At 37.8% G+C, this 25,874-nt stretch overlaps 2 protein-coding genes across 3 annotated transcripts; both read right to left on the bottom strand.

Annotated features, from left to right (window-relative positions):
• Positions 1-1,851: 1,851 nt before the first annotated feature.
• Positions 1,852-9,224, bottom strand: krt1-c5 (keratin, type 1, gene c5). Its single transcript, XM_084115177.1, has 10 exons — positions 9,183-9,224; positions 8,402-8,836; positions 8,203-8,285; positions 7,923-8,079; positions 6,726-6,890; positions 6,478-6,603; positions 4,021-4,238; positions 3,882-3,907; positions 3,044-3,155; positions 1,852-2,708 (listed from the first exon to the last, which is right to left on the bottom strand). Exons 2-10 carry the CDS (start codon positions 8,795-8,797, stop codon positions 2,666-2,668), a joined length of 1,326 nt encoding a protein of 441 aa, XP_083971303.1. The 5' UTR covers positions 8,798-8,836; positions 9,183-9,224; the 3' UTR covers positions 1,852-2,665.
• Positions 9,225-13,949: 4,725 nt separating this feature from the next.
• lhx6b (LIM homeobox 6b) lies at positions 13,950-16,577 on the bottom strand. 2 transcript variants are annotated; one of them, XM_084114302.1, is made up of 7 exons: positions 16,320-16,577; positions 16,102-16,227; positions 15,794-15,915; positions 15,116-15,330; positions 14,916-14,998; positions 14,659-14,754; positions 13,950-14,585 (listed from the first exon to the last, which is right to left on the bottom strand). In XM_084114302.1, exons 1-7 carry the CDS (start codon positions 16,524-16,526, stop codon positions 14,439-14,441), a joined length of 996 nt encoding a protein of 331 aa, XP_083970428.1. In that variant the 5' UTR covers positions 16,527-16,577; the 3' UTR covers positions 13,950-14,438. The 2 variants fall into 2 exon arrangements, with proteins under 2 accessions (XP_083970428.1, XP_083970429.1); XM_084114303.1 differs by having other exon boundaries at positions 13,950-14,565.
• Between the last annotated feature and the right edge of the window lie 9,297 nt (positions 16,578-25,874).

Genomic DNA, 25,874 nt, shown 5'->3' with positions numbered 1-25,874 from the left:
ACACTACAATCTATTTACATCAAGCCAGTAATTGAAGCGCTTGGAAACACACGTAGGATGGCACATCCCTGGCAGAACACAAGTGTTTTCCGATGGCACACTCGGCATCTTCGCCTGGGGTCATCGCTTTTATTAGTGATGTATTGGCCTGTGGCAGATATGGCCTGAGGGTTCTCCTGTCATGTGAGGTGCTGGAGCAGGACGAGCAGGAGGAGCAGGCTCACTTGGAGGCATCCAGTCTGCAAGCTCCATAACCAAATCTTCACTGAATTCCCGCTGTGTTTTTGCTCTTTGGTTATGAGCAGCAGCCAACTGGAGCTGGTGCAGGATGAAGGCATTTACCACTGCGATGTCAATAAAGTGATGTCAATAAAGTGAAAATCAAGCGGTACCACTTCTTGGTCTTTTGGAGTACTTTGTAATACCCGACAAGGGCATCAGAGAGATCAACTCTTCCCATGTACCTGTGTGGAAAATAATAGAATACATTTCAAATCTAAATGCAAATGTAACCAAGTAAATAAAATATGAACACATTTGTACAATTGTTGTACACAACACTGAATATATTCAACTCACTTGTTATAGTCATGCACTGCAGTAGAGGTATAGGTACAGTGAGTTCTGTCCATCCTCCAGCTCTCGTCTTCACCCTCCCCCGTAGGGATAAAGACTCTGTAGTTAGAAGCTGCGGGCTAGGGGTTCGAGCTGGTCTAAACACAACCTCAGGTGGTGGGATGTCAGGTTCATCTGAGCTGTGCCATCTTGCCTCAGTGATACCTGAAGAAACAGCAGGTCGAGTACGTCTCCCTCTTCCTCTGCTTTGCCCTCTTCCTCTGCTTCTCCCTCTCCCTTCTTCACTAAACCCACTGAAAGTAGATGTAGTAGCTGATGCAGATGAGGTTGAAGATTCAGACAAGTCCTCACCATCATCATCTGAATTCCTATTGCAACAATAGTACAAACTGAATATAGTATAAAACTTACATAGTATGTGCAACAATATGGTACAAACTGAATATAGTAAAACAAAAACGAATATGGTACATGCAACTATTGTACAAACTGAATAAAGCATAAAACTAACATAGTACATGCATCCATAATTCAATTATATATACACATCTTAATGTATACTTATCATACAATTATATGTTTACGTCATATTTACAAATAACCCAGTACAATTAGTAAAGATTGTGTAATAGAATATAAAAAAATATATCACACACCATTCTATGGTTGAATCGGACATTTCCTCTGACAAAAGCACATCTGGTTCATCAAGAATAGGCCTTCTATTTCAGTCTTTCAAAATGTCACGTTTAATTAATAATGTGTTACTTGCCGTTTCTACTCTAAATATTCATACAAATTAGCCTAGCCTACACGGTCAGAAATAGGGGTAACAGTAGGAGTCCAGTTCTGTCCCCCAAGGTACAATCTACACTAACGTACCCCATAGGGCTTATAATTAGACCTCAAGGTACATATATGTACCTTTTTGAGGGTCAAAAAGCATTTAAATATACATATATGTACCGTTTCTTTTAAAGGTTAAGGTACAATATTGTACCCTTGAGGGTACAGCCCCAGTGACAAGCCATTGTACCCCTAAAGGTACAATTATGTACTTTATTTTCTGAGAGTGTACTTGCAATTGTGTTTAGTGAAAATTGGTTTAAAGTAAATCCTAAACCGTTTTCCCCTCAGTATAGGTAGTATAGCTTGTAATGCCATTTGCTACAGTAATAATGCTGTGGTTCACAATGGTAAGGCAGAAAAGAAAATCAGAAATGTATTTTTAAGTTTCTCAGGGATAAAAGACAAACAAGAGTCAGAATACACTTTGGCTGATCAGTCTAAAGTTTATTGTAAGTGCTTCATTGTATGTATCAGTATGTTTACCCATCTGCACAATGGTTTATATAGGATAATACGCAGGGTGCAAGATGCTCACCTTTCACACACCTTTATTTATGTCAGATGTGCACACTATATGAATCTGCCCCATATTGAAAATGAATAATTGAGTGGGGTTTTTGGTGCTCTTGTTCTAACATGAGTGTTACATTTCCATAATATGACCTAAATATGTACATCAAAAATGATAAATAGAGACATTTCACTGAGTTAATATTTTGGTCAGCACTTAAAATGAATAAGAAATTCTGACTTGCACCCATTAAGCCTGTCAATAGAATTATTCAACGCATTCACATCTATGCGCAATCTTTGCACTGTAGCATATACTGAAAGCCAGGCTGTTTATGACTTTAATACATTTGTTACAAGTTTGTACAAAGTGCTTAAATTGTTAGATTTCTGAGATGTCGAAAGAATATCATAGCAAAACAAAGCTCTTGTTTACCAGGACTGATGGGGTGTGAGTATCTTAGGTATTTCGCCCAGAAACCCTCACAAAAGCAAGACATTTGACACTACAGAGGTTTGGTGTCAGGGCTTTTTCGGTCATCGTTCTCAAAGTGAGGCTGTCTTGATTTCGTCGTTCGGCTTGGTTTCTCACACTGTGACCAGACAGGTTCAAATCCCCATCCACAGATACATTTCATTCATTTTTCTACCACTGCCTCTAAAACTAGTTCTTGATTCAGGATATCAGCTAGTATCGCATGTATTTAGTTTCACTGTGTGACTTTCGGTCTTAAATGACCCGCTCTATTGCGACTCGCCTTACAGAATCAGACCTAAAGAAAGTGAAGAAGAAATAATATCAGTGCACAAGCTTCACAGTGAATAGAAATGCAAGAGAATAAAAAGACATTCAGACAATTAAGAGAGAGTATGAAGATGTAAAGCCTTGTTATAGCTTTTATGTGGTAATTTCTACCATGAAGAAAAAGAGGTGGTAGAAAAAAATCAAGACAGCTGACACATCACAAGTTTGTAATAACTGAAATGTTTATTCACTTTTTTGGGTGAAATGATGAACATATCACTGATAATAGTCAGTTTTGATGTTTTGTACTTTGTCTACACTTATCACAAGGATATGGATGTCACTTTTGAGCCTCAGACTCACTTTTTTCGTTCTTCAATCTGTTCAACTTCACTGGATTCATTCACCACCTTTCCATTTACCATGGTCTGGGTGACCACCTTGACAATCTTCCTGGTTCTCACTTCAGGCTCTTCTACAAAAGGCAGAAGAAAAGAAAAAAAAGCAATGCTAAAACTAAGAGGCATGATAATTTATGCAAATTCAGTGTTTTAAATCTAAACTATTGAACTACTCAAGTGGTCTTATTAGATCACTTCCCTTAATTTATTGTGCGGAGTTACTCTCAAAGAGTTGTGTTGTCAAAAAAACAACAACATTTTGAACATTTTCACTGATTAGCATGTGTTGTCACATTATATGGGGCAAGTTGTCACAACGTAAACCAGCCATAAAACAGCCTTTCAGCAAAACTCATGACAAAATTCTCGAAACTGCAAATATCTTAAATGTAATGTACAATATTAAACCATTCCAACAAATATTATACATCAAGTTATAAATCAAACTTCTGTTTTAGCCAAGAACAGTTTTTACGTAAAAATGTATATTTACTAAAACATAAACACAAGGAACAACTTGACTCAACTTGACATTTTAGGTCAAAGTCTTCGTTCATTATAGCCCTATAGTTGACACTTTCCTGAATGTACAACAGTGTTATTTCATTGTGTCCGCTTATTTTAAAAGCTATGAAAAAATTATGATATAATTGTAATTTTAGATTGTAGGGATTTTTGTGGATTTTACAAAACCACTACTCGAGAAAATAAGCATCAACAGTATATTTGCAAGTATTAAATAAACTGAATATATCTTGAGTTTTAGTCTTTATAGTCTAGAACTTTCCATTCAGACTTACTTTTAGGAGTGGCCATCTCTTTCATCCTGAAAAACAAAAAGGAAACAAATGTCACATCTGATTTTATATGTCAGAGACACATCATCTGTTATGTACTGAACTGTAATGTGTCAATTGAGAAACCTCTCTCAGTTCTTACACTTCCTCTCCATCCAGCAGCCTCCGGTAGGTGGCAATCTCCAGCTCCAGGTTCTGTTTGATACGCAGTAACTGCTCGTAATCAGTTTTGATTCTTTGCATGTCCAGGCGCAGCTGTGAGAGCTCGTCCTCCAGCTGTGTAAGTGTGCCCTGAAGATGCTCGATCTCAATCGCGTACTTCTGATTCGTCTCTCCGAGGTTCCCCTCAAGAACACAAACCTGAGGTGGGCCGTAACATTCATAACATTTTCAATGTGAAAGCTCAAAGGTTTTAAAAGAAGTCTCTTATTCTCACCAAAGCTTAATTTATTCGATCAAAAATACAGTAAAAACAGCAATATGGTGAAATATGATTACAATTTACATTAATTTATTTGAATTTTCAGCATCATTACTCCAGTCTTCAGCGTCACATGATCCTTCAGAAATTATTTTAATATGCTGATTTGCTGCTAAATTTTTTTTCATTTTGTCTTCATCAAAGAATCCTACGAACATTGATAATAAGAAGAACTGTTATTAATAATTGAGCACCAAATCAGCATATTAGAATGATTTCTGAAGGATCATGTGGACTGGGGTAATGATTCTGAAAATTCAACATAAATCACATTTTAAATTATATTGAAATGTATTAAATTTAATCAAATAAATGCAGCCATGAGAATGAGATAATTACATTTCAAAAACATTCAACAAATCTTATTCACTTTTGACCAGTTGTGCACATGTTTTAGGTCAAAACCATTATTAGAGGTGATCACCATCAAGAAATAAACTGCCCATCTGCCTGATCTAAAACCAGCATGTGTGAACGACTATTGAACAACCTGCTGAAAGGTCTTTATCACCAGTCCAGGACATGAGATGCAATGTGTTTTTAGACTGTCATCACATGTATTACAGAGTGATTTATTATACAGGAGTAAACATTGTTTGCATGAGGACGAACAGCAGATGTGAGGGGACTGTGGTTTCCTGTGCTGAAGAGCTAACCTTGACACATTCTCTGGATATTGTTGACAAACTATGAACTAAATTATTGCAGATCTAGTTAAAAAATGAAATCCAAAAAAGGTAAAAAGAAAAACACTGCAAGAAGATGATGCCTCAATCAGCTCACTGACGTATCCATTGCCCTTTAACCGCAGGATAGTGGATTTGAAGATTGTTTAGATTTGCAAATGAGTAGCATTTAACATAAGAATATAACATAAGTAATTGGTCGAAAGAAGGTTGGGAAGATCTATAACCTCTTGAGTTCAAGCAATTCAATCTTGGACATTTGTACATGGGTATACAGTATCTTTCCAAATACAAGCTACTGAATGACCTCACTTGTGTTCTGAAGAAGACATTCAGAGCTTTTCAGGTAGATGTTAGGGTTGAGGCTTTGGGAAATTAATTTCATCTTGGAAGAAAATGGCACCCATTTTTTATGGATGGAAGAAAAGTAGTAGCACTGAGCAATTTGTCTGGAAACTTTGTTGTTATCTTGTATATAAAGTGCTCAAAAATACTTCAGAACATTTTAGAGACAAGTGACTGTTCTTGTCTCTGCACAATGGATCAAAGATCTGGTTGCAACAAAATAACATATGTATCAACTATAAAAACTTCCTCTCTCTCCTTCAAAAAGTGACATTGTTTCCTTAAATATCATAAGGGGTTTTAAAATCTAGGCTATAGGGACCCCCAGTGGGCAGCAAGAAAGTACTTGATAATCCATGAAAATGTAAAAAAAAAAAAACATTTACAGAAATATTATTATATCACTCAAAACTAAAATATTACCTTTTTGAAATGTTAATCTCAAATACAGATTTTCACAAATATTTTCCAGATAATAATTTAACAATTTGGTTTAGCATGATGACAATATAAAAGTCAATAATTTACTTAATTAAACTTTGTTTTCTTTATTATATCATATTATATCATATTTTCTTATATCATATATATCTATTTCTATCTAGAAATGCTAAATATAAATGCGCATATATATATATAGTCCGTTGTTTTGCTGGTCGTGAACATGCTGCAAAGATGTCTTTCATAAAAAAATATATATATATATATATATATATACATATAATTTATATTTAGCATTTTTTATATATTTATATTTAATGAAAGACATCTTTGCAGCATGTTCATGATCAGCCAAACAACTGGAAAAGTCAAGAAAAAATAAAGTGGGAGACACTTTTTTCCTGGAAATTGTGGGGATACAACTATTCACGATGTCCCAGTGTTCTGAAGTCAAACACTGGCATGTAATATTAACAGATATCTTTTACTTCTTTATTTGTTTCAATAGGATTTAAAAGTCATGCAAAAATCTAGTGGACATACAAACCGCAGCAGATTAACCTGCAACCTATGCAAAATGCTAGTCACATATTAGCCCTGTGACCAGGTGTAACGCAGCAGTGAGGATAACGCTGATTCACATCACCTGTTTGCGCAGACTGTCCAGTTCCACCTCCAGCGCCTGCAGGAAGCGTCGTCTTTCACTGAGCTCACTCTGAGCACATCTCAGAGCCTCGTTGCTCTCCTTCACCTCCGACTGCACGTTCTCCAGCTGTCACATATAAACCCACCACACGTGCTTCTTGTATTACAGAACACACCTGTGTTTACAGTCAAATCATCAGTCTATAAATAGATGTTTGGGGTGTGTTGGCTGTTGGATTGTACTCTGACCTTCTTCAGATACCACATCTCAGCGTCCTCTTTATTCTTCCGTGCGATGCTCTCGTACTGCACCCGTAGCTCCGACATGATGGCTCCCAGGTCTGGGCCCTGGGCTGCGTCCACCTCCACGTTCACTTGCTCGTTGGCTAGACGGGTCTTCAGTGCGCTCTTCTCCTTCAAGGAGACAGACAAATCATTTTCAATCTCACCAGACAGTTAAGCACTTCAAATTTTTAAATTGCATACACTCTTAACCCTCTTAATGCTTTCGGGTCCGATTTGACCCAGAAAATGTAAAGAAAATCTTAATATTTTAAGAACTGTTCACTGAAAGCTTCTTTGGGGAACAAAATATTTTTGTTTTATTTGACAAGAGTATTTGTGCCATCTTTCTTTAAAAAATAAATGCCAGTTGATTTGATATCTTTTTATATAATGCAATGATCTCCATACATGTTTAAGTATGTGGCTTAAGTGTCCTAATATTGTAGGCTACAATTGCCTATTTGCAGTCTTGTCAACGTTTTGCTCTGCAGATGCTCATTGTAAAGTCATTAATGTGTTTAGGGCAGTGTTATTATGGTTAATTAAAACATCAGCTAAAGATAAATCAGAAAATACAAAAATAAAAACTATAATAGTAAGATAACACTGGTTTATGGTTAAATGCTACATTTCAGTGGCGCCACACCTGTCTGTCCAAACACTTCTTCCCCTACTCTATGTTTGTGGACATGGGTGTGTGTGTGTTTATGTGTGTGTTTTCTGTTTTACACACTGATTATTCTATATATTTATCTAAAGAAAACAACATGATAAGGGTGTTGCTATATGTGATGTATCTAGGCAATGGTTGCTGAAGGCAATATGATATTGCTCAAAACATCTATGTAATAGGATATCCTAACTAACATTGTTGTCACAGTATGTTTATATGCCTATTAGATTTTTATATTGTAGAGAAGTGGTTAGGTTCATAGTTGGGCAATAAATATGTATATATAAATATAATATAAAGGATTCCTGAGGACTTTTATAAGTTTCTAAATCTATGTAAATTATTTTCAGGTGCTGTGCTGTCAATTTATATTGTACATTATTTTCAGCATATAAACATACAAAAATGTATGTGCAAACTTTATAAACACTAACAAATATTAATAAGAGCATGTTTTTTTCCTCCCCCATGTCAGTTATGTGTTTAACCTCATCATGATTCTTCTTTAGGAAATAGAGCTCCTCTTTCAGACTGTCCAGGTCTCCTCGGAGGGTTGCGATGATCTGATCATGATCAGATTTGGCTCGTCTCAGAGCATGGCAGTCTCTCTCAACCGACTGGCAAAGGGAAGCTTCTGCTTCCCATCTGTTTATAAAGAAATAATATAATATACCAATTAAACCTAGAAATTAAACAAAATGGTAGAAAGCATTTCATAATGGATCTTTCTCAAGGATTATAAGGAGGAACAAAAAGAGCAAAACTCACTTGACCCTAAAGTCATCTGCTGCAAGCTTGGCATTGTCAATCTCCAGCATTATACGAGCGTTCTCCAACGTCTTTTTCCTCACCTAGAGAGCAGAAGTTTGATTGTAACTGTCTGTAAAGACACAGCTGAACATTCCTGCTACGTGATTGTCTTAACCATAGCAATAAACAGAACTTAAATTCCACTAGATAACCGAACCTCTTGTCCGATCGCATGTGCTTGAGCCATCAATCCCTCAATGTCGTGACCCTTGGGTGATCGCTCAGCCATCAACTGTTTAATCTTCAGCTCCAGGTCAGCGTTAGACTTCTCCAGAGTGCGCACCTTTTCCAGATAGCTGGCAAGTCGGTCGTTTAGACCTTGCATGGTCTCCTTGTCACTGGCACCAACTCCCAGACCATTCATTGAGAGGTTGCTTAGGATGTTTAGGCCATTTCCCAGAGAGGTGGAACGAGACAGGGACAGACTGCTGGCTGAGGAGAGGGACACTGGGACTTTAGAGCGCCCCCGAACCCCAAAATCACGCATAGACATGCTGGAGAAAGACGGCTGCCGTCCGAGAGAGTGACTGTGCATAGAGAAGCTGGAGGTCATTGTGCTCGCAGAACCAGAGAGGGGGTTTCTGTATGTGATCTGTTGGTAAAGAAATATTCATTTTTTGTTATACTCTGAATGGAGCTTGTCATTCATTTATGGCATATGAAAACTACAAAACTCAGAATACTAATAACTCTCCATTTTTACCTTTTCACTCTTCATTTGCATGTGCTTAGACAATTTTGTAATATTTAAGGAGTTATTTAATGGTTTAAATGAAATGCTGCAGTGAAGAATTTACCATAAAAATTGTTGGAGATTTGGGAGAAAATTTTGCATTTTAATGACAAAATCCCTGTCTTCACACAACAACAATAAAAAGGTAATTTGGTTGCAAACAAAGAAGAACAGAGACTTTGTGAAGATGAAATGTAATACTTACATGTATTGTATCCAAATGTAGTGCAGCGCCTGTGTGTTGGTTTTTGTCCAGAGAAGAACTGTTGGCTTTTATTTGTAGTTGCCCATGTGATATATATGCTTGGACTCCTCCTGAAGAGCTGTTGACTATGGAAGTCTATTGCCAGCCAATCACATCCCTCCACAGGTAAAGGATATTTCCTGACTGAAACCCCCCAAAAAACAACAAAAAAACACTGATATTTTCCCAAGGCATCATCCACAGATTACAATGCACATTTTATTTTGAAAAATGTCAGTAACAAATTATGATGCTTTCAACCATTGCTAAAAGACTTAGCAATACGTACACACAAACACAAAACATTTCTGAAAAAGGTTAATACAATGAAATTCAAAAGAGTCCATTGTTGTTTTGACCCAAAAATATCTTCTTTTATGTTCCGCATTAGAAAAGTTTGGAACAACATGATTTGTCTTTTTTGGGTGAACTAACCAAGATAATTAACTGACAATTACGGTTTATAATAGAAGTGACTTCATATCCACTGTGGGACAGGGTGTACTGCAATAACCATAACCCATTTTTTTCTGAATCTTGTGTAACCTGATTTACTTTTAGGGGGAAAAGTCCATTTCTGTACATTGACACTATTCAGCAGATACAACGACCTGTAACCTGAGAACTGCTTCACACAGAGACAGTTCTCCAAAGCCTCACTAACCAGGAAGAAGCTCAAACAATGAAAAGAGTAAGAGAGAGCAGAAAGCCAAAACCTATGAGAAATGTTTCTATTTGGGGAGGAGGTTGACCTAATTACAGGTAACACACACTGACACTGAAAAAAATCTGAATGAATTCTTCTATTTAGATTCAAGATTTGATTCTTGGTGTTTTTCATCTTTCATGACGCTAGTTTATATCGTTAACAAACAAATACCCTCACCATGTTTTTTGGCCATTTACTCGGCTACAGTAATACCGTATTCTGTGAAGTATACCTGTGAAGTATAATAGTGGTGCATAAGATGGTGATGCATGGTATTTTGATGTAAACCATGGTACTAAATGATTGCCACCATGCCCCCCTCTATCTAAATATACTAAATAGAAGTATATCAGTAAAGGCGACCCTTCCATCAATAACATGCACTATTGTAAATAGAGTCAGCACCATCATGTGGGCACAACTGAAATGGCACACTGATGTTGTCCTGACTTTGTGCATGGATAAAACAACCACAACTAAAAATGATTTAACCCTTATAAACATATGTTAACATATGGTGTATATACAGAAATGACTATTGCATAATACGTTTATTCAGCAAGGATGCATTAAATTGATCAAAAATGATTCAAAAACATGCATAATGATACTAAAGATTTTTAATAAATGTTGTTATTTTGAACTTTCTACACAAATATTAAGAGACACGGTTTTCAACATTGATGATAATAAGAAATGTCTCTTGAACACCAATTCCGCATATTATAATGATTTCTGAAGGATCATGTGACACTGAAGACTGGCGCAGCGACTGCTGAAAATTCAGCTTTGCCATCAGAGGAATAAATTACATTTTTAAAATGTAGAATATTTTAAAATATTTCACAATATTTCTGTTCTTTTTTCATTTTTGATCAAACCAATGCAGAGTCTTCTTTCAAAAAGTACCTCAAACTTTTGGACAGCATTGTACGCTAAAAAATAAAAATAGTACCAGTATAGTAAATTGTAGTAGACATTAAAGGTGCACTGCGGGAAAGAAATTACCCATAAATGACTAGGAAGGACAAGCAGTTTTAGATCGGTGTTTGACCATTGAGGCTTATTGTAAAGCTTAAGTGTGTCCAAATCAATACAAGCCTAAGATATTCTTTCAAGAAATGGTGACATTAATGGACAGAGCAGTAAATCAATGCATCATGCAGTATTCAGTGCCTGTAACTGCCGGCCTGGTCAATAATGAAATGCTCGCTGAATGAATAGTTTAATGGTCATTACTTGATTGGACATTTTTTAAATTGTGATTGCCCTTAAACACACACAGAAAAAAAAAAGGAGACTTTCAACGTCCACTGGAATTATTACATACCAATGAACATGAGTGAATAAAATACCTTGATGGCTGTATTATATTGGGCCATTAGATGAACTGACAGATAATTGACAATTATTGCTAGAGTGCAAGAAAACAAATGTCGCCAGGGCTGTGGATTTTAAGATGCAGTCAGAAAATTGTCCCAATTCTTTAGCAATCAGACAAACAGAGACTAGATATAAAGATGTCAAGCTTGGCATTCTTTTTTCTTTTCTTTTTTTTTTTTTTTTTTTTTTTGGCAAATGAATACATAAGATGAAAAGAGTACACTTTAAAGGCACACTGTGAAACTTTTCAACCTTCATAATATATTTCCAAGACCCTTGTGATGGTACATCGACTTACAATAGGTTGAATGACACGTCTGCCATAGCCTGACGGGGTCTGTATCGCTTTTACTGGCACTATGTAACTTCAGGGTTCGGGTAGTAACCCAAGCACAAAAAGAACTACAAAATTCGACTGCTTTACGGCATACGTCACTTCCCCCACCACTTCGTCAAATTTGGACGTGAGAGGCCAACCAGCGTTTGTTTTCGGCTTTTGTGCGTATGTTTTTGTCATGGGGCTGTTTACACCTGGCCACTTCATGCGTTTTCTCAGATGGGATAGCTATCCGATTGTGAAAAGTCCAGGTTTAATTGCCCTCCGAAACGCATTTGAGACGGATTTGAATCCGATCGCTCAAACCACTTCAGGAGGAGGTCTGCGCCGCATTCCAGACGAAACTGGACACGTGTAAATGCATCTGGTTGTTGAAACCACATGTAAATTGTACTCCTCTCAAAAATGCTAAAAATAAAAACGTGTGAGAGCGTGTTATAGGCTATATGTTATAAATGACGACGCTACTGGAACACACATCACTGCAGATGAGCAACTGAGCATAGTCATCAAGAGAACGTGCAAACTATCGCAAATCAAAGTGAAAGTAAGTCGCAGACGCTTAACACACAATCATCATCATTAAAAGTAAAGAAATGAAATTATCTTACCAGGGCTGTTATCGCTCTCTCTTATTGCGGTCTTTGATTTTGAAATTTTAGCTGATGATCAATAAAATGCTGTTCATATCTGTTGCTTTCGGTGACGTGCACTCCATTAAATCTGCATACAGCGCGGGAATTGAAGATCGGATTTAAATCCGTTTCGCAAAAACACATTTATGTGACCAGGTGTAAATAGAATCGTTTTGATAAATCTGATAGCTATCCGATCTGAGAAAACGCATGAAGTGGCCAGTAAATAAATCTCTTATTTGTAAACTTGTTTGCATTCTATGTTGTATGTTGTTGCGCTTGCTTGTAGTATGTTTTTTTGGTAACACTTTACAATAAGGTTCATTAGTTAACTACATTAGTTAACATTAACTAATAATGAACTGCACTTATACAGCATTTGTTCATCTTTGTTAATGTTAATTTCAACATTTACTAATACTTTATTAAAATCTTGTTAACATTAGGTAATGCACTGTGAACTAACATGAACAAACAATGAACAGCTTTATTTTCATTAACTAACATTAACAAAGATTAACAAAAACAGTAGTAAATGTATTGCTGATTGTTAGTTCATACATTTACTAATGTTTAATAAAGGAACCTTATTGTAAAGTGTTACCGTTTTTTTTATATGCTGTTCATTCATTTATTGCTGATAATTAGACCAGTCCAATAATTTCCACATATGTCTAGCTAGCTTTCGATTATCAGAGCTGTTAACAGACTTGCTAACAAACACTCGTTTCTCTTACGTGTTTTTTGCGTTATGTTTTATAGCTTGCCTCACGAACTAGTTTGCCAGCTGAACTCAGATGTTGTGAGGTGTATTTATCACGTAGTCCTGAGGGATATCAGACGACGCTGTTGACGTTGATTCTTGCGATTATCATGAGAACAGTTTTTAATATCTCACATAATTATCAGGACATAAATAAGCCTAACGTAGAGGTTGTAAATAGTGTAAACGAGTACAATTTGCAAACTATTATGATAAATTGCAATAATCATGTCTTTGGAGTCTATCTGTGCCTATTCCATGCCCGATGCAGGTACCGGTGTACAGGGTGGGAGGTGGGGGGGTGGAGGGGTATTTACGACAGTGCAAGTATTCCATAGCGACTCTAGGGGTCGCTGTTTGACAAAAACACAATTCCTTCACAGTGTGCCTTTAACTACATGACAGTTGGAAAATCCTAATCCCAATCAAGTAAAATGTTTCTCGGTTCATTTTATCCATGTCACGTTTTGAGCAACTTTTGGCATCAAATTAGCACCGGATATACTGACTATTAAGGGTGTTAAAAACAGATGTGTTCCGTATTATTGAAGAGTCACCATTTTACGATTTCTAGTCAATCATATGATAGCTTTCAAAATCCTTTGAACTCAACATTCTCTTATAAAGATGACAGTAGTAAATATACACCTGCTACAGCTAATAATTGGAAATTAATAAATACATAACCATCTAAACAGAACTGATGTTTCTTGATGGATTTTTAATAAAAGTTAACTTTTTAAATGTGGTACACTATCGTTCGAGGTCAGCAATATTTTTAAATGTTTTTTTATTTTATTTTATTTTTTATTGTCTCATGTTCTCTTATGTTCAAGGCTGCATGTATCTGACCAAAAAAAAACCAGTAATATAGCCTACTGTAAAAAAAACACACAAAAAAAAACACATATATTACAATTTAAAATAAAATTTCAAGTAAAACTGATTACTGTTTATATAATACATTTTATAATGTAACAAATATATTTTAAAATGTAATTTATTCCTGTGATGGCAAAGCTGAATTTTCAGCATCATTACTCCAGTCTTTAGTGTCACATGATTTCTGAAACATTTCTTATTATTTTGGCTTAATATGTTAATGGAAACTGTGATACATATTTTCCTGATTGAAGAATACAAAAAAACACATTTAAATGTATTTATAGGCTAATAGAAATATTTTGTAGCATTACAAATGTATTTATGTCATTTTGCTAAATTTAATGCATCCTTGCTTAAACAAGTAATAATTTATTTTTAGAAATCTTACTGAACCCCAAACTTTTGAACAGTATACAATCAGCACTTAAATCAAACAATCTCCACATAAATTATTATACATCAAAGATCTCAAGGAGCACATGATATGCTGAAACAGAGGACAGTCTCAGTGAGTCTCAGGTCTGCCTGAGGGCAAGAAGTACTGGTTATCTGACAGAAAGGGCACTGAAGAGGTCTGGTATCCGTCCCATGGAGGAACGCTGTCATGAAGTGGGTTCCTCTTCTGTCTGGCTCTACAGTTTTGGAACCAAACCTACAAAAATTCAGTACAAGTGGTTACATGTTTTTTGAGTCACTAGAAACTTGAGCCTATAAATGTTCTGTACCTGTATGACTCTTCTGCTCAGCCCAGTCATCTCTGCCAGCCTCTGCAGAGTCTGTGCATCAGGGTTCTTGTCTTGGATAAAGTGGGTTTGCATAATCTGTATAAAGCAAATACACATGCAAGCCCAATCTGATATATGCACAGATTTATGAGTAGTACACATTTATTTGTGGTTTAGGATGTGTCCTTAAAAAAACATTCAGAAGCACATAGTTAGCTGTTACAGTCTGTTTTACCACAGGTAGAGAAAAAGTGTACCTGTAGCTGTTCTGAGGTGAATGACGTACGGGGTCTTTTAGGCAGCTTTGGGGGATACTGTATGACTCCGTACAAATCATTTCCTGTTGTGATACAAATAGCCTCATGTTTAATGTTCTTACTACTTAATATGCAAGATATTGTTTTAATGTCCTTTTCCGTTGGTGTTATGTATGAAATAAAATGCAAACAAAAATTACCATTGTCTGACATGGGCTGTAGGTTCAGCATTATGTCGTAGTGAATGCGACAGAGAACCTGGTTCTCCATCAAGCCGAACTCCTCCCCTGTAGAAAGCTGCCTTTTACAGAAGAAGCAAGCGAAGCAGGTGAGATGATATATGCCGTTCCCTGCCCTCCGAACCCAGTCATTTGCACTGACTTGATGGCCACATCGGACACATATGCCAAAAGTTCTGAAAAGAACATGTATTATTTTCATGCCGTTATACATCATTCTTTAATCACGACATTTGTCACAATAATTTATTTTAAGAGTTTTCAGAACTTCAGTTTTCTCAATTTTCTTCTTCTTCAGTAATATTATTCAGGTTGCTGTTTGTAACTTTGGCTACACTTTCATTAAAAAAAATAAGAACATTAGTGAAAGTCCTGATATTAAAGTTCACATATTATATTATATTATATTATATTATATTATATTATATTATATTATATTATATGCCTAAATTAAGATAAAATGTTTTTTAAACCTTTTATGTAGGCTACTAAAAGTTTTCTGTTTATTATAAAATGATCAAATACAGTACAATTGTATAAGCACTTGCAGTATTGTTGTCAACCAACACACAATAAATGTAACTAAATTATGAAAATCCCAAGAAATGTAGGAAAGCTTGGAAAGATTAAACACTTTACCTGTTATAATCCTTTCTACAGAAAATCTCTTCATTTCTGATAAAGCAGCTGTTATGGTGACCCAAGGAAACTGCGCACACCGAGCACTGTAAACATTTCAGGTGCCACGTTAATCCATTCACCTGCGAGAAAAAATAATGTTAAATATCGTTAAAGCTCAAAAATATGTTTAAATATATTATTAAATATATATATTTAAATTTAAATATAATTTTTATTTGTCGTATTCATTTAATATAGTAGTCTTAAGAGCACATTATATGTAGCCTATGATCACTTATCTTTCTCCGTCATTGTGAGGATCATACCTTCAGCACTTGTCGGTCTACAATTTCTGTCCCGCAGCGCGCGCATATGATTGAAGATGATATCGATGTACACCTTGATGTCAAAACAGGTCCTTTCTCCATTAAACTCCGACAATGATGGTTCGACTTTGGAAAAATAAATGTATAATACCCAAGTTAAAATTTCGTTAAAATTAAAGTTAAAATAAGTGAAAACGTAATTAATTCCATCTACTTACCATTTCTGTGCGCGAGGATAGCCTACTTGAAGCGATGAGGAGACTGGGATTTAAAACCCGTGTCACCAAAAACCACTCACACAAATCCTGAATATGGAAGCTAATGCTACACTTAGGTGCAATTATAACAGAATTATTGATCTTAACCTCTAAGCCCTTCAGAATTGTTATCATGTGCCATATAATAAGAGAACAGCAAAAGTCCATAATTAGGATGACTTGAAAAGTTCAGGATTGGAGACAGATACAGAGTGTACATTTCAGCTGTCAGTCAAAGGCAATAAGGCCATCATCAAAGAACATAGACAGGAAATTCAATACAAGCATTTTGTGGCATTTACCAGCCAGCACTTGACATGGTTTAGAAAAAAAATGCTTAACGTTAAAATCGTCTTTTTTAATTTTTATTCCATTTTAATGCATTTATATTATTTTATACGGTGTATTTCAAATATCTGTGAGAGATTTGGTTGTAGATCTCTAACCTCTTTACCGTCAAAATATCTTTAATTAATAGACTTCAAGAATTGTTGAAATGACTTCTTGTTACAACCAACCTCAGTAACTTGGTTTTGTTGTAAATTAATAAATTCTTTCCAGTAATGTTTCTACTTCATATGAGAGTGGGGATGGTTGCAACACTTTTTGCATTGAGTTTTTTCAGAGACTGTTTGTATTGGAAAGCCAAAACTGTTTATACTTGACAAAGTCAAATGTTGCAACTAACCGCATAATAGGGGACGGTTGCAACAATTCACAGGGAATGTTCTTTACCATAATTTTCACATTTATTTATTTTACTTGTGCACAGACAGGGTCTTCACTAAGTTAATTTGGCTGTATAAAGACAAAACTAGTAAAATAAATAAAACATTTTCAAGTGTACGTAAACAAAATATGTTTTTTAAATCAAAATCAACACTGAAATTGAATAATACCCCTGTCTGTTGAGCATTTCCTCTCTCGTGGCACACTGTAACACATAAAATTATAATCTTGTTATTGTCACCATTATTTTCTGTCAGTGTCATTATCATGGACTTTTAGTTTGTTTTCATTCTCATCAAGTGTTCCTTTGTTCAGTTTTCCGGCACCTCAATGGTGTTCAATTGGTTTCAGCTGTGTTCTGTCAATTATCCTCATTTGTGTTTGCTTTATAAGTTGATCCCTCACTTTCATTCTCTGTTTGGTCTACGTTGCATTTAGTGTGTGTTGTCCTTCCTGTCTGTTTATTGTATTATCATCATTAAACGTTGTGTTGGAATTATACTTATCATCTTTGTCTACCTTCCTGCAACCTTTGACAGTTATGCTATGACAAGGGTTTACATCAATGTTGTGATAAAGGACAGTTTCAACAGTGTGTTACAACATTGACGGATATACCATGATAACACTGGCTATGTTGACACTAGCTTTGACACATGCCTTTTAGAAGCTAAGAAAGCATTGATGATATGACTTCATAATGCTTCATGCAAACAGTTTACACTGTATAAAAAGATTTGATCATAAAAAAAACTTTTTAAACTTGAAATACAGTTGTTGTTGTTGTTTTTTTCAGAATGAATGCTCACATGTGGCTGCTTTCTTCCAGGAAGGAAGAGGGGTTAACTGAGCATGTGTAACATGAATATCATCTCTCTCATTTCCAATTGGTGAAATAAGCCATGTTGCAACTGCCCCGTGTGTTGCAACCGCCATCCCTACAATATCTATTTACAGTATTAAGCAAATTTGTTTTTAATGATGTTTCATAAACAAAGTTCAGGAGGAGCACGTTCAAATAATCAGTTCAATCAAATCGTCATCAAACAATTACCATGTCTACCCTATCAGCATGAGAGGAAGCATATATGTGACCCTGGATCACAAAACCAGTCACATGTCGCACGGGTATATTTGTGGCAATAGCCAACAATACATTGTATGGGTCAAAATTATAGATTTTTCTTTTAGGCCAAAAATCATTAGGATATTAAGTAAAGATCATGTTTGAAGATATTTTGTAAATTTCCTACCGTAAATATATCAAACATGTATTATTGTGAGTGAATGCAGCACAATCGCCAACATGAACAACTTTAAAGGAGATTTTCTCAATGTTTCGATTTTTTTGCACCCTCAGATTCCAGATTTATCAATAGTTGTATCTCCACCAATATTATCCTATCATAACAAACGATACATCAGCTTTCTGATGATATATAAATCTCAATTTTAACCCATGTGACTGGTTTTGTGGTCCAGGGTCACATATGAATTCACTCTGTCAACTCACCTAACATTCCTTGACAGTTTTCAGCATCCCTCCACTCACTCTTGGCTTGCTCTTTCACAGCCAGGAATACGGGGGGAGTACTCTGGGTCAGGGACGGACTGGGGCTAAAAAACTGCCCTGGACTTTCTCCCAAATAGGCCCATCATCCGGCCATTCGCCCCTAGCCGTGCGCTACAGACACTATAGCCAGGATGTCCTGATACTATGCCACACACTGTAGCCTATCAGACAAGCAAGTAACATCTCAAAACCAATCATGATAATTGGGGTTGTGCTTATTAATGAAGCCTCAGCCTTCAAATAAAAACAAAAAATTTGTACAATGCCATTACATCTGCATTGAAAATAAAATACAAATAATGAAATGTCACTGCCCACAGAAACCCCAAATTACACAAACTTGTAATTATAAAACATATAGTTACTATATACCAGGGGTCTCCAACCTGTCACAGTGTCTGGTTGTGTTTCCCTGGGGTTCACTAGAGGTCCTCGTTCTCACGGTGTCATTCACATTAGACTACATTTCCCAGCATTCTGTTCTGTCACTTATCTGATTATTGCACTCAGCTGGTTCCCATCACCTTGTTAGTTCTGTGTGTATATATGCCCTGTCTGTGTTAGTGTTTGTTACGGAGTCCTTGTTATGTCTCACATTTCTTGGTTTGTTCCTGCTTGTTCCTTGTGTTCATTGTTCTCGTTTAGATTGCTTGTATGGTATTCGACACTTGCCTGGACTGGATTACGTTTCACGGATTACCCAATAAATATCTCACTGCACTTGGATCTACTGTCTCCCTCATGTGTGTCGTGACAGAAGGACTCCGTCACAATGAATAGATCCAGCAGTTCGGGATTCCGTAACTAGTGATGGCAAAATGAGGCTTCCTGAACCACTGAGACCTCGCAGGCCATTGCTTCAGCTAAAGGTTCATTACTCGAAGCTTCATTCAGCATTGCTCACTAGTGACACCTAGCTACTGTGCAAAGAAATAGCAGACAAATTAATTCATTCTGAACCAGTGTCGTTCCCTCCCTCCCTCCCTCCCTAATTTTATAAAAAATATTTTTTATATATAAAAAAATATATATATTTTATAAAAATACTTTTATAAATAAAAATATTGATTTGTAATGTAAATATACAAATAAATATTTATATTTATTTGTATATTTATATTTAAATGTATATTTTATAAAAATATTTTTATAAATAAAAAATATTTATTTATTTATTTTGTACTCACTGTTGATGTCTGTAACCTTTCATTTGCAATAATAAAAAGACATGATCAGACATTTGTCTATTACTGTGTATAATATAAAATATGTATCTTTCTCTGTCTGAATTTACTAGAGTCTCACACACAGTTAATTAATTATTCATAAATTGTTTGGATAGGGACAGTATGAACAACAACAGTAACACGAGTGCAGTGCTTATGTTAGAGGGAGTGTAATAAAGTGCATTTATTAATTTAACAGATTATAGATAACAGATTAAAGTAAACTGCAACAGAATAGTCCGGAAGGAAGGAAAATAAAAATAGATTTTTTTATTGAGAAACAGAATTATTTCAAGTGTGTTGGGGTTTAGACGATTCCTCTTCTTGGACAAAATCTCTCTAGCCTTGGAAAAGATCCTTTCATAAGGAACAGAGGATGCAGGAGAATGTAAAAATGGCAGTGGTATAAATGAGGACACTGATGCTTCTGTTGAGCCCAGACAGGGGAGGATTCCCTCTTTCTTGCTGGCTCCATTACCTGGAAAAGGAAGAGTCACAAAAAGCAAACAAATCCAAAAGGGCAATCCAAATCAAAGCAGTCCAGTCCAGATGCAAAAATCCAGAGCAATCCAATCTTATCTAATTAATATAACAAGACTATAATATAGGCCTACTATAATAATAATATACTATAACTATTCTAACCTGATACTGTAATAATATACAGCCCTCACACATATATGACACAATAACGACAATGACAATGATAGTTTTCTAACTCTCTGACACTACTACAACTCCTGACAACACCCACAAGGAGGCGCGAGTTTCGAACCGCCTTTTTTCCGGAAGCGACACTCAGACCGAACCGATGACGTATTTACACAAACCGAGGCCTCGTTTGTCATTAGTCACGTGATTTTCACATTAACAACACAAGCCTCGAATCGCGGCTTCATCTGGCACGCCCACTTTTTCTCGACACACGCTCCGACGCCTCGGTTCAAATGTCACATCACTATCCGTAACCCTTCTCCTGTGTATGGGGAAGGAAGGGGACCACAGAGAGGAGGTTCGCAGGTCGGGGAGGAAGCGCCTCGACTAAACATTTTTCAATGTTTTGCCTTATGGGCCCAGCAGACTGAGGAAGCAGCAGCGGCTAAGGCTTCAGCGAACTCGTCCATCAGAAATGGTGAGTCGTTTCTGGGGACTCGTCTGGCGAAGTTCTCCGGAACTCGGGGAGGTTGCAGGGGAGGAGGTGGTCGACAAATTCCACGACACCGTCCTCCGCCTTGCCATTCTTCTGATCCGGAGCCGCCGGACTGGTCTAGTACAAGATCCTCGCCGCTGGTTCCGTCCAGCACAAGATTCTCACCGCTGGTTTCGTCCAGCTCAAGGTCCTCACCGCTGGTCCTGTCCAGTTCAAAGTCCTCGCCGCTGGTCTCGTCTAGTACTGAGGCTGCACCTCGCCATCAAGGACAGAGGAGGAGGAGAAGGGCCTCTTATCTCCCCAACGCCCCGGTGGTCGTCCCTGTGCAGCATGCGGTCATTTCAGAGGCCGTCCCTGTGCAGCGTGCGGTCATTTTGGAGGCCGTCCCTGTGCAGCATGCGGTCATTTCAGAGGCCGTCCCTGTGCAGCGTGCGGTCATTTTGGAGGCCGTCCCTGTGCAGCATGCGGTCATTTCAGAGGCCGTCCCTGTGCAGCGTGCGGTCGTTTTGGAGGCCGTCCCTGTACAGCATGCGGTTGTTTCAGAAGCCGTCCCAGTGCAGTCCGCTGTTATCCCAGAGACCATCCCAGAACTACCCGTCATCTCTCCTGCCACGGTCAAGAAGGTAGTCTTCCTTTTCTACTCATTGACGGTGTTACATGCTTGGAGGAGGTTCAAGATGGCCGCTGCCGAGCCTGTTCACGTCACGCCTGCCGAGCCTGTGTCCCCTGACAAGATGGCCGCCTTCGAGCCTGTGTCTGTTCCTGAGCCTGAGCCGGTGGTGCCAGTTCCAGTGCCTGAGTCGGTGGTGCCAGTTCCAGTGCCTGAGTCGATGGTGCCAGTTCCTGTTTCTGAGTCGGTGGTGCCAGTTCCAGTGCCAGTTCCGGTGGTGCCAGTGCCAGTGCCAGTTCCGGTGGTGCCAGTTCCAGTGCCTGAGCCGTTGGTGCCAGTTCCAGTGCCAGTTCCGGTGGTGCCAGTTCCAGTGCCTGAGCCGGTGGTGCCAGTTCCAGTGCCTGAGCTGGTGGTGTCTGTTCCTGAGCCGGTGGTGTCTGTTCCAGTGCCATGGCCGCCCGAGGGGTCGTCTCTGCCCTGGCCGCCCGAGGGGTCGTCTCCGCCCTGGCCGCCCGAGGGAAAGTCTCCGCCCTGGCCGCCCGAGGGAAAATCTCCGCCCTGGCCGCCCGAGGGAAAGTCTCCGCCGTGGCCGCCCGAGGGGTCGTCTTCACCGCCGTGGCCGCCCGAGGGGTCGTCTTCACCGCCGTGGCCGCCCGAGGGGTCGTCTGCTTCGCCTGGGCCGCCCGAGGGAAAATCTCCGCCCTGGCCGCCCGAGGGAAAGTCTCCGCCGTGGCCGCCCGAGGGGTCGTCTTCACCGCCGTGGCCGCCCGAGGGGTCTTCACCGCCGTGGCCACCCGAGTGGTCGTCTGCTTCGCCTGGGCCGCCCGATGAACTGTCTGCTTCATCTTGGCCGCCGGTTAAGCCATCACCCCCTGTTCCTGTTCCCCTGCATGGTCCTGGCCCTCCCATCCCTCCCTCGGATTTTTCACGTTCCACCTTCCTCTTGGACTCTTGTGTTGTCTTGTTTGCTGTCATGGAGCGTCTGGTAGCCGCGCCGTAGAGGGGAGGTTCTGTCACTGTGTCTGGTTGTGTTTCCCTGGGGTTCACTAGAGGTCCTCGTTCTCACGGTGTCATTCACATTAGACTACATTTCCCAGCATTCTGTTCTGTCACTTATCTGATTATTGCACTCAGCTGGTTCCCATCACCTTGTTAGTTCTGTGTGTATATATGCCCTGTCTGTGTTAGTGTTTGTTACGGAGTCCTTGTTATGTCTCACATTTCTTGGTTTGTTCCTGCTTGTTCCTTGTGTTCATTGTTCTCGTTTAGATTGCTTGTATGGTATTCGACACTTGCCTGGACTGGATTACGTTTCACGGATTACCCAATAAATATCTCACTGCACTTGGATCTACTGTCTCCCTCATGTGTGTCGTGACACAACCTTTTTGTGGGCTACCTCAAGGGATACAATAATCTAGAAGGGCTACTTGTTTGTTATACTCAAAAATATTTATTATACATATAACATGGTGCTTTTTAACTTTACCTTTAACTTTTTTTTTTACTTTTCACCATAATATGCGAAATAATAAAATATCTTGAGATCTGGTTCTGGTTCAGGCAGTTTTAAACAATTCCTGAAAAATTATGGAAATATATATTGATTTTTTTTTCTCTATAAATCTATAGTATGTGTTATCAAAAACAAATATTTAGTATTAATATAAATGCAAAATAAATAAACTGCCATAACTTCTAAACAAAAACATTACTGCATTGATTACATTTAATAACATTACGTTTAATAACAACTTAACTTTAATAACATGACTATATATAAAAGAATTTTTAATATGAATATATACAGGCACATTTCTGCCAAAAAAAGTTTGTTTTACTACAGTTTTACTACAGTAAAGTTGTGGAGTGAAATGTTTTCTAACTGGTTTGTTGTTTCGCCTGTTTTTTGCTCTGTTTCATCTGTCTTTTAACTAACTTAAATCACATAGTCATCTGTGGGTTTATAATAGAGAATTCTGCGCTGAATTGAAATGCTTCTCAGTGGATCGCGCAGCTCTGTTAGTGTAATAATGTTCGCGTTATCGAGATCAGCCCTGCTTGCTTTGGCCGCGCACAGATCAAACAAGTTTCGTTCTGCTTTTTGAGCGTTTCCCATTTGATGTTTATCAGACGCAACTGCTATAAAGCCTACTATAACTTATATAACTATTCAAATATAATGTAAGCAAATTTAAAAGCGCAATAGCTATAAAAGTCAGTGGCTAGTTGCCTAGGCCGACTCTTTTTTTTTTTTACACGTAGCATATAAGTGATCGTATTAGTGCCCCTGCTGTTGACTGTTCATATTGCTTTATTAGACTTTTTTTTTGTGCCGACGGCCCTCGGTTGGACGGCCGTTCTGGACTTTTCCAGAACACACAGATTGTCAGTCCGTCCCTGCTCTGGGTTCGGGCCGAATACCGAGCCCGGAGCCCTCTCCTCGGAGAGCACGCCAAATACACATTTATTCTATTTTATCTGACTTATTTGCAAGTGTAAAATCGTGAATAATGTGCAATACTTTGTGAATCACAGTGAATCACTCATTGCCACATCCTTCCCACATTCAAATTTGGATTTTAACCAAAGGGGACGGGACAGATCCATCCATCCATCCATCCATCCATCCATCCATCCATCCATCCATCTTTATGACGCAATCATAAAATCATTATTATGTTTTCGTTCACTGGCATTTAAGTACAAACATGTTTTTAAGACCATTATAGTTATTTTAGAAAAGATGTAATCAAATGTCTTACTGCAAAATCAGTAATATTGGAAAGATATTAGAAAGATATACTGCTTATAAGCCATGCTTCCAGTATACAGCTGAATGCCAGAGAGGTGTTTACATGTACTTTCCTGTTGATCATGTTCAGTCAGTTATTCTACAAACACTTGGGTTTGAATATGTTTAGCTGTGTAGCAATTCTGTAATCATTAAACACTAGAATTCAACAGTAATATCCTGTTAGCCAAACTTGTTCAGCTGACAGCATCATCTAGCCTACAGATCTGATGAAGAACTGCTTTATATATATATGTTCAGGAATTCAATTATGAAGTTAAGTCTCCATGATGAGGCAATAAATTGTTAGATGTAGAAGTAGAGTAGTATGTGATTTGATTAATGCTGAAAAGCACATTAACCAGTAGCTGAAAGTGCTGAAAAGCTTAAATCTAGGTTGTGAAGATATTCTTTGGTCTTCTGTGATTTTGTGGTAGGGAAGAGCGGGGCGTGTTTACAATATAAGGTAATTTATGAGAAACTTACCCTGGAGGGTCTGAAGGGTGTGATAGTTGGGCGGTGGAGCAAACAGAGATTGCGAGTCCCTTTAAACTGTTGTTTAACAGCTAGAAGCCATTTAGTAGGGAAATTTCTTTCAGTATTTTACAATGTGTTGGTCAGTTCCAAAACTGATAGGCCTAAGTGTGTGAACAAGTTCAATTAAAGATATGCACATTTTCTCCAAGATTGTCAATATTATTTTTATTACACTCTAAAAAATGCAGGGTTGTTTTAACCCAAATTTGGGTCAAATATGGACAAACCCAGCCGTTGGGTTAAAAAGGAAATTTAAAAATTTAACCCAACGGTTTGTCCACATTTGACCCAAATTTGTGTTGAAACAACCCAGCATTGTTTAGAGTGTAGTATTGTAATTGCCTAAATCATCAGTGGAATTTTACATGCACGCCATGTTCTTTCCTTTTAGAAAAGAGGGAAGTGGCCATCCTTACTATTTCCCTGAAGTTCAGCCTCCTACACCGGGCCTACAGCCAGAAGCAATTTTGAACCATGTTAAAATCACCTGCATGCTGAAACGGGCAACCAGATTAAAATCGTTTGCTAAATGAACTGTTACAGCAATGCACAATTTAATATATTTTAATGTTTACGCATGTAGCCAAGATAGAATAGACTATACAATTTTCATTATTACAATCCCATATAGCAAAGTGTTTGTTGTTGTTTTTGTTGCTGTAATTTTGGCTTGGCTGTTTGGACAATAACATGATTTATCTGCATTAAGTAACAAAGTTATGTTTATTGGATACTTTGTTGTAGACTTTGGTAATAACATTGAAAAATACTGTTGTAATGCACAACAATTTGTAACATTTTGAAACCAGTCGTTCCGTTTAGACAAAGAAGCTCTGAAATAAAATGTGTTAATCTTCATTTTTATTGTTATGATTAAACTTAAACATTGTCCTGAAT

This window comes from Abramis brama (assembly GCF_963993115.1).
Source record: "Abramis brama genome assembly, chromosome: 5".
Lineage (NCBI taxonomy): Eukaryota > Metazoa > Chordata > Actinopteri > Cypriniformes > Leuciscidae > Abramis > Abramis brama.
This window is presented reverse-complemented; position numbering and strand designations above follow the sequence as displayed.